This window comes from Pan troglodytes, chromosome 4, assembly GCF_028858775.2.
Source record: "Pan troglodytes isolate AG18354 chromosome 4, NHGRI_mPanTro3-v2.0_pri, whole genome shotgun sequence".
In the NCBI taxonomy this organism is placed as follows: domain Eukaryota; kingdom Metazoa; phylum Chordata; class Mammalia; order Primates; family Hominidae; genus Pan; species Pan troglodytes.
The window spans coordinates 42,254,381-42,269,865 of NC_072402.2; the positions used below are offsets into that span (position 1 = coordinate 42,254,381).

Sequence of the window (15,485 nt, forward strand, 5' to 3'; positions counted from 1 at the left end):
GGCTCACTGCAAGCTCTGCCTGCCGGGTTCACGCCATTCTCCTGCCTCAGCCTCCCGAGTAGCTGGGATTACAGGCGCCTACCACCACGCCTGGCTAATTTTTTTGTAGTTTTAGTAGAGACGGGGTTTCACCGTGTTAGCCAGGATGGTCTCGATCTCCCGACCTCGTGATCCGCCTGCCTCGGCCTCCCAAAGTGCTGGGATTACAGGCGTGAGCCCCCGCGCCCGGCCAAGATCCTCTTTAAAAACATCTCAAAACGTTCTTTTCCACAGGCGACTTACAAGTGCTATTTTATAATAGCACTTTTAGTTAATATAAGAACTTTTGGTTAATATAAGAAGAGAAACTAACCTAATTAGTTCTATTATCTGGTTGTTTGCCAAACTAGCACTATTGACTGCACCATTTCCCCCCAGCTCACCACTAGCACATGTAGGCCTGCACTCTCCCAGTATGCCCACAAATGGAGATCCTGAAAACCTGTATTACGTACCACCTAACATTCTGTTTAGGAGGACTGTTTCTTTGGTTCTTCCAGTCATTTCCTACCAGTTCCCTTTTCCCAATGTTTTTCCTTTCAGGGGACTTTCGGGGTGGGGAGGCTTTGTTTCTCTCTCGGTCTTGTCTACAGTCACGAAAGATCTGTGTCTTCTTGGTAAAGAAATCTGAACCTCATATCCTATTGTTTGTTTCTGCTTCCTTCTTTTCCCAACTGGCCTCTAGACGGGTTTTTTCTTTCTTTTTTCTGTTTTGTTTTGTTTTTTTTTGGTATGAAGTCGGGTTTCCTTCCATATCCAGCTTTGGTTCATCTGTCCTCAATGCCCTCCCTCCCAGTCCCAACACCCACCAAAAGGTTGTCTTTTCCTCATCTTACATATTAGTAACAAGCAATAATAGCAATGAAGTAACCCAAAGTATTAAAGAATAGCTGTGATTTGAGCCCCTACATGTACTGATCAGGTCACTCTATAAAATCAACAATACATATTATAAAAAGGGGGTTTGGAGGGAAATAAATACTTGTGCATAGGATCTACATTTTCCCTTTCGTCTTATAGAAGTAATCCACATGCTTTATTAAAACATAAACAAACAAAAACAAACATACAACATCATTTTAAGTTACTTTCTATAATGGAGCTTACTTATGGAATATGTCAAATGAATAACACAGGACACGAATTATCTTGTTTTCATGATCACAGCTACGTAAAAAAGAAATGCATGCATGAGAAAAAATGCTGGTAGGAAATATACCCAAATTTAATAGTAACTGCCTTTGGGTGGGGATATTATAGGGATTTCTTTTTCTACTCTTTCTAAAATTCCCAATTTTTCTATTGTGAACATTTATTATTTCTATAATTATAGAAGACTAACATAATTTTTTTTCCAAGAGGCTTACTTTGCAAGATACTATGCTTAATATCTTCTCTGGCACTTGCACCAAGCCCACTCTCTACCAGCCAGACCTGGAAGAGTAGATGAGGCAGCGCTTCATGCCTAGAGCTTCAAAGTACTGAGACTCTCCAAGCAGAAAGGAGGATGCCAGCCAGTGCTATCCTCATGTCCCCTATCACCTATAGGGAGTGTCTCTATCTCCCTATCACCTTCCCTCATAGGGAAAGTCAAAACATGCTCACACAGTTCTTGTTTTGACATGTCAGTTTCACCAACCCTTCATTTTTTCCATCCAAATAGTCATAAGATATTCAGCTTTGGCCAAATAAATTTCATGTCCTCTTTAATCTAATGCAGACCATGAGTGATATATTATTGCAGGAAAATCAGCTTCAGTATGAGTATCACCACATCTGGTCTGTCACCCACAACCTCACTCACACTTTGACATATTATTCGATGAAAGAACAGGAGCATCATGTTCCAGGAGCTTCTGTAATTCCCCCTGAGACACTGGCATTATGGTTTCACAGTCCTCAAGGAGGAACTTAACTTTTAACTGGATATCTTAATTTCTAACCAAAGCCACATAGCTTTATTTTTTCAGATTCAACCTCTTAAAAGTAGAGTTTGCAAGATAGTGTCTAATCAAGCCATTCGCAGCTTTGCTGATTCAGTGATGGTTTATGCATCTTTGTTTGCAATTGGGATTCCAGTTTTACAGCTGAGACTCCCCATCTACTCCATTTCCCACAGGCTGTCCACTTGTTCCTGCAAGATGTTCACTCCCCTTCTCCTTGGCACAACATTTGCTGCTGCCCAAAGGGTCCATTTGGCTCAAGTAAATGGCATTAAATATGATTAAGAAATAGGATCAAAACTTTAAGCAGTTCCTATTTCTTTTTGAGATGGAGTCTCGCTCTGTTGCTCAGGCTGGAGTGCAATGAACGGTGCGATCTCGGCTCACTGCAACCTCTGCCTCCCAGGTTCAAGCCATTCTCCTGCCTCAGCCCCCCAAGTAGCAGGACCGCAGGCATGCGCCACCACGCCTGGCTAATTTTGGTATTTTTAGTAGAAACAGGGTTTCACCATGTTGGCCAGCCTGGTCTCAAACTCCTGACCTCAAGTGTTCCACCCACCTTGGCCTCCCAAAGTGCTGGGATTCCAGGCGTGAGCCACCACGCCTGGCCAGATCCTATTTCTTAATCACGTTTAGTGCCATTTACTTGAGCCAAGTAGACCCTTTTTCTCTTATTTTTGGTATTGACCCATTTCATTTCATCTACCTTCTTTTCTTCTGTTTCCTTCAAATGCTTTGCCATTTTTCCCCATCCTACCTGCCTAGAATATGAAGGAGTCCCACTCTGCACTATGATAGCAACAGAAGCAGATCTTAGCCCTTCAACTGATGATTCTCCCCTTCTACAAAATGCCGACCCCTTACAGCATCTGCAGAGAATGAGGCCATAATGTCCTGCATTAGACATAGATGTCAGCTCCTTGCGGAGCTGGTTCTGGGGCACCGGCTTGGATGAGCGTGCCAGTTGTTACTCACCCAAGACATTTCTCCAACCATCATTTTCAGCTTATAAACTAATGGTAAGTGTTAATTCTTGATGCCCTGAAAGGTCAATAAAACATTACAAAGGATGGGTACAAAAAAAAAAATGGAAAGAATAAGACCTACTATTTGATAGCACAATAGAGTGACTATACTCAACCTAATCTGTACATTTTAAAATAACTTAAACAGTGTAACTGGATTGTTTGTAAACTCAAAAGATACATACTTGAAGGGATGGATACTCCATTCCCCATGATGTGCTTATTTCATATTGCATGCCTGTACCAAAACATCTCACGTACCCTAAAAATATATACATCTCCAATGTACCACAACAACTTAAAAAAAATAGAAAACAATAAATGCATAAAACACTTCTAGAAGGAGAAAGAAAACACCACCACAAAGGGAACTTACTCTGTTCTGCCCTGTCCAATACAATAAAATTAGATAATTAAAAATCCGATTCCTCAGTCACATGTCACATGCTCAATAGACGTAGGTGGCCACAGGCTACTACTACACTGGATAGAACAGCTATAAAATGTGTCCATCAGCACAGAGGGCACCACTGGAACAGCACTTGTGTCACTGATGAGGCCACATCCACACCACACAATTCTGAATAATACAAGTCAGCAAAGACTTACACATCTATTTATCAGCATTTATCATGTGTTTATCCCACACCATTTATCAGCATTTCCTCAGAGACTGGGCAGAATAAAGCACTTATAAAATAACAAAAGAGGCCAGATGTGGTGCCTCATGACTGTAATCCCAGCACTTTAGGAGGCCGAGGCTGGCAGATCACTTGAGGTCAGGAGTTTGAAGGCGAAACCCCGACTCTACTAAAAATACAAAAATTACCTGGGCATGGTGATGGGTGCCTGTAATCCCAGCTACTCGGCAGGCTGAGGCAGGGGAATTGCTTGAACCCAGGAGGCAGAAGTTGCAGTGAGCCAAGACGGCGCCACTGCATGCCAGCCTGGCTAACAGAGCAAAACTCCATCTCAAAAAATAAAAAATAACAGATAACAAATAACAAAAGAGTGTTGAAGTGGCCTCCAGGGAGAGCCCATTTCCTATTCCAGACTGTGTCTGACCATCTGACTATTGCTCACAGCTTGCTGTCCCCTTCTCTGTCTCAGGTTCTTTGAAAATCTGTTATAATTTCCTTTGCAAAAACTCAGGGGACTTTATTAATTCAAAAAGTTTAAATGAACCAAAAAGAAAATGCTAGCACAACAAACACTCATCATGGTCCTTTTCATAAATCACTGGACTAAAGTTGTGCTCATTTATCTTTCTCAAATCCTTCACAGACTTAATGATGTTACTGACAAAACACTCAGACGAGGTCAAACTACTACAATTTCCATAGCACATGCTTCTTGCTCACAAGTTTACAAGTTTGAAACTAGAGTGAGTTTTTAAAACCTGAAATTAAGATCGTCTCAGTGTTTAATACTTTTAGTAGCCTACCTCCCTCCCCCAGCAATTCATCTTAGCAAACATTCTTCAAAGCTAACATTCCCAGGAGCATGATGCAATTTGTAGCTGAGACATCCTGTGTGCGTGAGTAACAGCAATGGCCCTGACATCAGTGGCCCACGACAGCCATCTATACAGAGATGTTTGCTCTCTTTTTGCCTTCCTCTTCCCCTCTTCTGTAAGTAAATCATTACTCTTACCTTAAATAGCAAAAATATTAAGGACGTGTATATTGCTCAGTGTGGGTCTAAATTTCTGTTCCAATTTCAGTAGGGCCACGTGCAGCAAGATCCTGGAAACCACCTCTGGCATGTGGCCAAGCTACTAGCAACACCATCAACCAACACCAAGGGTGCTTCCTCCTTGCTCTGCTCTACACAGCATGATTTCCGAATGGTTGTAACTGCTCTGTCGTGTGTTGGCACAGCATACCAACCACACTCCCCCGGCCTCCAGGGAGCCCCATGCACGTGTAGGCTCACGGTGACCCCGTGGGTCATCCACCTTCTCCATTAATCTCACTCTGAGCATTGATTTAGTTTTTCCTGATTTCACATCAGCTTGAGCCCTCAGTCACTACCATCAGCAACACCTCACCCCTTGCAACTTCTAAGACTGTCCTGCCCATGTGTGCCTTCCAGGTGTGTGAGATGCCTCAGCTTCACAGAACCAGAGGAAACCAACTGGAATGGTTCGTGCTCATCTGCCTCTCACTTGTCAGCCCCAGAGGTCTTCACAGACATCCAGGTGCCCAAACTCAGCCTCTGCTGATAGCTCAGCCTGTATCTTCAAACACCCCATTAGCTTCATTATGCTCTATTCACCGCTAAGTAACTCAAGAGATAGGGCTGGGGTCCAAATTAGCCTTGAAGAAATAGAGAGTACCCGGGAGAAGATTTAGGAAGGGGTCCTCAGGGAGTTGTGAAACAGAATGTTGTAATCAGATGAGAATTCCCAGGTCAGAGGGAGGAAATACCTCTACCTTGCCAAGGGTGGAGGAACACCTGGTTCCTCTGAAAGGACACTCACATCAGACTCAAATCCCAGAACAAACATCTGGTCTTTTCCTGAGCTCAGCAGTGTAGATCACATAGGCTCAGCTCCAAGGGGACCCCACTGGGCATCAAAATGGGATTTTGGTAAGCTTGGAGATTCTAGGGCCAGGTGGAATGAAGTTATGAGTCTCGGTTCCACCATCTACTCTCCACCAGTGCTTCAACTGCTTCACCTGAACCTGAGACTGGTAGTGCCTACTTCACAGGAATAACAAGGGAACATATGACAAGTCCAGAGCCAGCTTCTGGCTCAGAGTAAAACTGTTCAGGAAAAGCTTCGATTGCCTTGTTTTTTAGATTGTAAATGGAGTCTCAACCTCTAGAGTCATAGTATTACAAATGATCCTACAAATAAAATTTATCTGGATGCATTTCAGGAAATAGATAAGGTTACCAGGAAGGAATATTTTATGTTAAAATTTACTTGCTTCTTGTCCACTCTAAACCTGGATCTGGGATGCCCCTACGAGTATAGGTAAAAGCGTTATTTCATACCCAAATCTAGGCTGTGCTGGTCTTCATGTTCATTGTGTTGAACCACCAGGCTTTTGACACACTGGAAAAGATAAAGTCAGGTGGATTTTTAAAAAATTACATATATGCTACACTAATGTTTATTTTTGTGAACTAGAAAAACAACCTTGGAAAGCATCAATGAAAACATGTTACAAGTATCATCACATGTAAACAGAAAACTAGTCTTATACTTAATATTATTTAACAGCTAAAAGTGAGTAATGAATCTATCCCAAGCTGAAACACACGTGAAAGCTGTACACAGGTTATTTTATTCTCAGAGGACATCTCCCAGATTTACTCTTGTAATCACATTGTTGTCAAATATCTATAAACATCAAACTTCAAGTAGAAATTTGTTTTGCAGAATGTATTCAATCATCTTGCATATACAACTACAACTCAGAAAGATAGCTAGGTTTGGTTATAAAGAATAGGGATTGAGAATTTGATAAAGAAAATGGGGCTGGGCACGGTGGCTCATGCCTGTAATCCCAGCACTTGGGGAGACCGAGGCGGGCAGATCACCTGAGGTCACGAGTTCGAGACCACCTTGGCCAACATGGCAAAACCCCATCTCTACTAGAAATACAAAAATTAGCCAGACGTGGTGGTGGGCGCCTATAGTCCCAGCTACTCAGGAGGGTGAGGCAGGAGAATCGCTTGAACCCAGGAGGCAGAAGTTGCAGTGAGCCAAGATCGTGCCACTGTACTCCAGCCTGGGTGACAGAGCGAGGCTCCATCTCAAAAAAAAAAAAAAGAAAGAAAAAGAAAACAGAATTTCACATTATTCTGAAAGTGACTTGGGGCACATCCTTTTTTTAGTGTTTTTTAAACATTTTTATTACCACTAAATCTTCATTTCTACTTTATGGAAAGACGTGCAAAGAAAGAAGCAGGGAGTCATTCATTACCTTTATATCTTCCTTTTCGGCTGCTGATCTGCTGGACACTGAATTCTTAAACTCTGCAAAAGAAATAATTATCAGGATCTGCTGATGGGAGCTCTTGTTAAGAAGAAGAACAACAACTACTAGCTGACAAGTGTAAATGAGTTGCCCAGGAGCCTTCTGCACAGAGATAGGTTTTTAGATTAGGCCTCTTAAAAATCAGCTCTCCACAGAGCAGAGTGTCTAATAACCCGACTGTCCATACTCTGGTATTATCTGTGTGGACTAAGATGGAAACAAGCCCAGGAGCTCTTACAGGAAATCCTGAAGGGGAAAAAATTATCATTAAATAAATAAATGCCCTTGATTCCAAAGGAAGGCAGCTCACTACCGAAAGTTCTTCAAAATAGCAGATTGTAAGGACGTGACTCGTACCCACCTGAGGAAATCCCACGTCTATTTCCTCAAATACCACAGATTTCAATACGTTTTAAAAGAGCATAATTCATTATATAAGAGGTCTGGCTTTTCCTTACACATCACTGAAGGTCAAGAACACCAGCATAGCCCTCAGCTCCAACCTCAGCCCCGGGCACACCGGGTGTCCTCTTTCTGAATAAAGGATTTCCTGGAAACAGTAGTGGTCAGGATGTACTGGGATGAAGAAAAAAAAAAAAGGTTCACCCAAGGCAGCATTTTTATCTGTGGTTTAATTGATTGGTTCTGTTCCCAAATACTCAGTTGCCCTTAAACAAGAGCCACTATTGTCGAAATAACCACCAAGAACAGGCTTGGGCCTGGGGAAAATTAAAGCACTCGATATCCCTAGCAAGGACACATGACTGAAAGTCTCTACCCCAGATTTGCATTAACATACAACATTGTGGGGTCTCACTCCTTTTCTGGAAGCTCCACATCCCTTCCCCCACAGCCCTGCTTTATGCTGATCCTGGGGAAACGCCTGAAGTTTTCCAGCAGGTTCATTACCTAGACCTTCCCTATTCCGTTTTGTCACTCCTATTAATTTATCTAATGCCCCAAATCTGCAGGTGGATTTATTCAAGCTCTTCTCACTTCTGGGCAACAATGCTAGGAGTTATCATCCATGTTTATGCTTAGAAAATGTATAAGGTATTCATTTATATGGCTCTACATGACAAATCATAATAAAGATGACAAATTACAAGGATGGAGCTATAAGTAATAAGATCAGGATGGAGCAGAGAAACCAACAATCCTTGTCTTGTGTTTCTAAAAATCTGGACAACAATAACTTTGAATTTGCTTTGCAGAAAGCAAGTAATACCACATTTGCATGCCACAATAGTATATTGCTCTTGAATTTATAATGCATATTAGCTTCTATGATTAAACCAACAAGGAAATAACCAGCAAACAAAGTAATAACCCCAATTTTTTGTGGTCATGTCAACTGATCTCAGCAGGGAATGAGGACAAGATCATAGTGGACACCCAGCCCAGGCAGCTTGTGTACACAGCATCCCTGCCGGCCTTTAAATGCACATCCCACAGAAGGCCTCCAGGTGGCAGCAGAGTAACATCGGCATGAACGGCATTGCCAGAGGTAGGAATGTCAAAATGGGCTTTCACCCTTCAAGGACCTGCTTTCAAGTGCCAAAGTCCAAAACACATAGTTAAAATTAGCATTTCTGTCCCACTACATAGATGCAGAAAATTGATGTGAAGCACCTACCATGGTATTTGGCACATTATAAGTGTACAGTAGGGATTTGGTTTGGTTTTGAAACTCATATACTCAAACACTGAAAATTGGGATAAGTAGGAAAGAAACCACAAAGGCGTTAAAAAAAAAAAAAAAAAAAAAAGAAGAAGGGAAGGATAACCTGGACCAGAGTTTCAACAGACACATCTGCACAGACATCAAGAGTCACACCCTTTTACTTTGCCTGTTTTAGGACATTCATTCCTTTAAAGTCATCTCAGCCATAAACTCTTAAATGATCATTATATTGCATTCCTAAAGAATTCTGTACATACAGCATTTATTCGGAAGAACAGGACACATTTTATCCAGATTGCTAATGGAAAAGGCAATCTCATCTGTTAGTGAAGTTTGCAGTTACAGAGGATGTGTTCACACCTGGTAGTGCATTTAGGTTCCAGCTTCCTTTCCCTTCTCAAAAGGCCAGTGAACTAGTTTTTATAGACTGCCATGCCTACGTTTTTCCGTGTAGTCCAGTGCAATTTTTTTCACTTCAAAACAAGTACCACAAACTATATTAAAATATATGTCTTCATTAAAAATTGTACCTCATCATTTAAAAAATAACTTAAATGTAGAAAGTCTTTATCCAAAAATTATTTAAAAATATTAGTGATATTGTGCTGATTCCAGATAATAATGTATCTTTAATTAACCTAGAACTAAACAGAACCATATCTTAGAGCTTTCAAAGAATTTGGCATTCATTCTAACGGATTAATTAAATTGCTCTAGGAGAGTTTCTGTTAAATTAGTAGGATCCTTTTACACTAACCCACTGTACCACAAATTACACAGTGCAATCAAACCACTCATTGCTATAGCAACCTTTAGCAGATAATGGTATCAGTAACTCTACCTATTCTGTTTTAAAGGCCTATTAATCTTGCCCTCAAGCCCACCCAGAAGTAAGGATTACTCCTCCAAATCAGACTTGCCAAACTTGATAAACATGGTTTTTTTAATTGCCAAACTATAATGGAACAAGAGATAATCTCTAAGACTTATGTTTACTAGTGACACTGCACCAGTGAACAGGGTTAAGTCGCTGTAAGATTCATGCCAGTGTCTCATTAAGAAGCAGATTCGCCTAAAAAATCTCACCTCTATGCACATGTCTTACTGTCTTATTTTGCAAATGAGCCCACAGAGTCTAGACTTAAGCAAATAAAAAAGCTTACACCAAAAACACAGGATGCTCGGTATTCTGATTTTAATCACCATTTGGATGTGGCAGAAGAATCGTGGTCAGACGCAGCCAGACCACCAGTGTTGTCTTGTTAACAACCAAGTCCACCACTGGCTTACATCTACAGGGTAGTGTCAAAAGCACAGGTGGAAAACCAGGATCATGCCCTCAGTTTGCTCTGCCTGCCCCCACAAATGTCAGAAAAACACCCTGATGGTAGTGTTCATAGCAGCTTCTGTGCCTCTCTGGCATACATGGTGGGTGGTTCATAGTCTTTGAATGAATCTTTTTTTCTCAATAGGCTGTCAATTCTGGGAGAGCTGGGACCAGATCGATTTCTGCTCAACCCTTGTATCCCCAGCACCAAGCTGGGTGCTTTGCACTTAACAGGTGCTGAATAAATGCTTCTCATCTCCACCTACATCTGGTGGCCCAAAATATACATAGCTGACAAGATGTGGTGGATGGTTAGACAAGCTGTGGATCAGGACAGAGAAGGAAAAGTTGTTTACTTTTTAGAATTAACTAATTGAAACACTTCCAATACTGGCGCTATTTTATCACAACTTCTGAGCTGCCAGATTCATGGACAGATGAATCCTTTTCTCCTTACTTCCTCCCACCCTTCTGGCTCTGTAAGTCCAAAAGCCAACCCTTTTCCTCTCCACTTAGTAAGTATTGCTGTTTCACTACTAACTACCGCACCTGCATGTGTTGCTACAATGTTTTATCCTAGCGTACAAATTCAATTCACAATGGCCAGGGAATTAAAATGGCAAAGGCACTTGAGAGACTACTTGCCACTCTTAATTCAGAGACTGTTGTCACACTTTGAAAGTTTGTTTCAATATCCCAGTTATTCCTTTTTTTTTTTCCTAAAAGTGGGACTACTAATAAGAACTTTCATTTTGCCTGCTCGGTATAAATATGGACTGGGAGCAACAATGAGGCACTTACTTACAGAAATATCAAAATGAGACTTATCAGTGATTGAGAGCCCAACATTCCACTCAATTCAACAAGCTCCACTGGTCCCTACTGAGCAGCAGCTGGGGAGAAGAAACCAAGATGGAAGAAATCCTTGGCCTCAAGCAACTCCAAAATGTGCTCCTTGGCATATCATTTTTATATTTCTATTCTATATTGTTTCAGAAAGAATTTAAGACATCTTCTTTAAAATACAGGATATTTTTTTCATTTAAATTACTTGTGTTTCTTTTTTTAAAGACAAAAGTAATTATTTAAGACAGTGGAGAATTCCCTCCTCTTACACAGTTTTTTTGTCTGGAGGTTAACATATGATCCAATTCTGGCCAGAGTCTTAATAGAAACTTTCCTGGCACCGCTCCAAAAAAGGCTTCTATCACTAATAGAAAAAAAAAAAAAAAAGTTGCAGGGCAAAAGGATCTTTTTCCATTGCTCTTTTTGTCTGAATAGAGTTCAATGAAGAAATGATTTTGGAGCCACAGTAGCCCTCTTGCAACACCAGACTGCTGCAGGCCATTCTCCGTGGTGTGCCTACTCTTACTGTGAAAACTTTTCTCCCGGATTATCTTTTGAAGGATGGTTTTGTGGCCAACAGTCTTGAAACCGAGAAATAGTGTTTCCCTTGGGGATGAAGGCAGATTTGTTTTCAGACCAGAGTAGTAAAGATAATAGCCCCTTCCAGTGCAAGGGTTGGGCAGGCTTGCTAGCAGTCTCCTTGTAAGATTTGGGATTTTTTAGTTTGGGGTTCCTCAGCTGTGACACAAACTGAGTGTGTGTGCAGCATCTATCTGAGCTGCTCACAAGGCCCCTGGGGGACTTGCTGGGCAAGGAGAACCAATGTGAACATGAAGCCCATGCTGCAATAAAGTCTTTTGTATCAAAAAATAAAATAAAATAAATAAAAACTTGGAAAAAAAAACTAAAAAAAAATCAATATAACTACCATTAAATGTTGGTATATACTCCCCCATATATGTTTTATGACAGCTTTATTAAGGTATAATTCATATACCATACAATTCACCCATTTAGAGTGTACAATTCAATGGGTTTTAGTATATTGAGTTCTGCAACCATCACCATAATCAATTTTAGGACATTTTCATCACTCCAATGAGAAAACCCCACACGCATTAGCAATCGCTCCACATTTCTCCCCAACCACCTCACCATCCTCCTTCCACACCCCAGCCCGAGGCAACCACTAATCTATTTTCTGTCTCAACAGAATTGCCTATTCTGGATATTTCATATAAATTGAATTGCACAATATGTAGTCTTTTGAAACTGGATTCATGTAGCATAATGTTTTCAAGATTCACCCATGCCATAGCATGTATTAGTACTTCATTCCTCTTTACTGCCAGATAGTATTCCATTAGATAGATAGATAGATAGATAGATAGATAGATAGATAGGAGGTATCTACTTTGTTTTGTTTATCTATTCCTCAGCTGATGGATATTTGAGTTGCTTCCACTTTCTGTCTATTATTAATAATGCTGCAACGAACATTCTTTCAAGTAAAAGTTTTTGTGTAGATACATGTTTTCATTACTCTTAAGTATATGCCTAGGAGTGTAATTGTTGAATCATATAACTCCATGTTTGATAAATTTTTATGATACAGATTTTTACATCTCCTGAACCCCCGCCCCTGCCCACCATAGAAATCTCTAAAGCAAAGAATTCAATTATGGAGAGAAAGTATCCTCAGCCCCAAAATTTGGTTGCAATTATCAATTACACAGAAGCTCTAAATCATTATACAGTTGATCCTTAAACAACATGGGTTTGAACTGCATGAGTCCACTTTTATATGGATTATTTCCAATAAATATATTGGTAATTTTTTTGGAGATTTTTTTGACAATTTGATAAAACACGCAGACAAACCACCCCTTCCTAATCCTCTGGCTCCTCAGCCTACTCAATGTGAAGACAACAAGGATGAAGACCTTTGTGGCGGTCCAGTTCCACTTAATAAACGGTAAATGTATTTTATCTTCCTTATGATTTTATTAAGAACATTTTTTCTCTAGCTTACCTTATTATATGAATATAGTATATAACATATGTAACATACAAAATATGTATTAATCAATGGTTTATGTTATTGGCAAGGCTTCTGGTCATCAGTGGGCTATGAGTAGTTAAGCTTGAGGAGTGTCAAAGTTACACATGAATTTTTGACTGTGCAGGGGATTGGTGCCCCTAATCCGAGTTTTTCAAGGGTTAACTGCATTTTTAAATTGAAGCCAGGGCATAATTTTCCTAAGTTAATCAATGGCTTGAATAAAATTAAGCAAGTCATCTTTCAAAGACATAAACAAAATTCCATTTTTACCAAACTTAGATTCTACTTTAACTCAAGAAAGAAACTAACCTTTAGCTATATTTTCAAGTAAAGATCACTGCAATTCTATTAGAATACTTAGTTGAGTTTAAAACTTTTTTTTCTCTCTAGGCTGCTTATCTGACTCAGCTAGAATAAAGTATCTATATCAGATATGAGCCAAATGTGTTGCATCTAGGTGAGCTCTGGGGAACCTCTGAGTTTTGAGCTCAAACATACAGTGGGTTCAACCAGATGATCTCTAAAGTTCTTTCCAAGTCAAACTATGGTTCTTTAATCCTTTGATAAACTAAGTGGTGAGGAGAATTTTTATTTATGCGTGAGAAAATACTGATTTTTTAATAATAATATACAAAATGAGTATCATATCTTCATGATATCCTATCCATATCATGGTCCCTTTAATGATGAAGACTGTTCTTTCCTGTGACAAGGAGAAGAAAGAGGACTGGCGAAGTCAGTCGCTAAGGGAAATACAGAAAAGGCTGAATTGCTCTGTAAAATGCAGCCATAAAAAAGAGTATGAGTTCATGTCCTTTGCAGGGACATGGATGAAGCTGGAAACCATCATTCTCAGCAAACTAACACAGGAACAGAAAACCAAACACCGCATGTTCTCACTCATAAGTGGGAGTTGAATAAAGTGGACACAGGGAGGGGAACGTTACACACCAGGGTCTGTCAGAGGGTAGGGGGTAGGGGATGGATAGCATTAGAAGAAATACCTAATGTAGATGACGGGTTGAGGGGTGCAGCAAACCACCATGGCACGTGTATACCTATGTAACAAACCTGCACGTTCTGCACATGTATCCCAGAACTTAATAATAATGATAATAATACTAAATGAAAGCAACAGTTACAAATCATTTCCTGGGGCTGGGTATGATTTTTTTTGTTGAAAATGCCAAAATTACCCTACTTCTAGGAAAACAATATTTATCAAGTCCTTGACCAGATATTTCACATGAGAGTCAAGGTAGAGCTGTGTATGCAAGTGAATGATCAGCTCTGCAGAACGGCCTGCCTAGTACTGCTGTCTTAAGTCCCCAACACGAGGTCCCAGCTGTCCTGGCTTAAAGGACCTATATCTTGATATCTAAACCATCTGCAACAGTTCTCCTAAAAAGCCCTTGAGCTAGAGTGTCTCAAATGAAAAATCTTGGAAACAACACTTTGTGTGGATAAGAGCCCTATTGTTTTCCCAGTAATATCTCACAGGAGATATTCAAATAAGGAAAATCCACCACACAACTCTGTCTACATTTCACAAACCAAATCACAGAGGGAAGTGCTGCACCCTTGTCTACAGAATGTTCAAGCAAAAATCTGCTCACTTCTAGTCACCACGACACGAATGGCTGGGTCCTGGTATCTCAAAACACATATCTTTACCATTGAATCCACCATAGGCGTGTGTTATATAACTTGCACTCATGATTAGACATCATTCAGTAAACATCCACTATGTTCAATACTGGGCAAGGTGCTTTATCTGTATTTTCTCACTGAAGTAAGTATTAAATGACACCGCCACCTCCACCCCACCCCATCATTTTCCACAAAAGCAAACAGCCTAATCACTTGCATTATGCTCAAAGGCCAGTTCACGGCAGAGCTGAGGTTTTTAGCAAAGTCAGCTTATTACTGGCATGTGTCATCGAGACATGTCTGTGCCTGCGGGTCATAAGGACTTGAGAGAGATGAACCATTTGGAATAGAGCTCATTTCAAGGCAATGTTTCCAATGTTTGCGCTTTTTCTATCCCCCCAAATGCTGAGAGAACTCTAGACCAGCAGTCCAGACACTAAATAGATCAGTCCTCTGCTCTATAGGGGTAGTGGGCGTCTATAGTGTGGTCGGTAAGGGAGTGGACTGATCACCTGAGTTCTGACGGCCTGGGCCAGTGTCACCTCAGGTAAGTTACATAACTTTTCTGTGCTGCCACTTCCTCATGCATAAAGTGCGTAGGATTGACTCCTGACTCCCAGAAATGCCCCTCCCGATGACCATAGGTATGAGTGCTCCATGAGTGTATAGACTTAACTCAGGTTGTGCCCAGTGCCTAGAACAATGCCTGGCACATAGCAGGTGCTAACAAATGCTTGAGTGAAATTAAATGCAAGCAAACTACTTGAGGGCAAGGTTTTTTCTCTTTGCCTTTTTTCTGGTTACTGCCAAGAACAGTGGCTGGTATAAAGTGATGGACAGTCAATACATATTTACTGAATGGATGGATACGGAAATGGGCCTAAGGACACATGTCCAGCTGTCCAGCCTGAATCTTG

At 40.7% G+C, this 15,485-nt stretch overlaps 1 protein-coding gene across 5 annotated transcripts in view; it reads right to left on the reverse strand.

The window, feature by feature from the left end:
• The window catches only part of ARHGEF28 (Rho guanine nucleotide exchange factor 28), a 314,548-nt gene that overhangs the window by 139,807 nt on the left and 159,256 nt on the right, over positions 1 to 15,485 (reverse strand). For all 5 annotated transcript variants that reach the window (XM_016953152.4, XM_001151367.8, XM_001151239.8 and 2 more), the window contains exons 8-9: positions 6,946 to 6,998; positions 6,011 to 6,071 (exon numbers count right to left, since the gene is read on the reverse strand). In XM_016953152.4, coding sequence (XP_016808641.3) covers positions 6,011 to 6,071; positions 6,946 to 6,998 — 114 coding nt within the window. The remainder of the gene's footprint in view (positions 1 to 6,010; positions 6,072 to 6,945; positions 6,999 to 15,485) is intronic.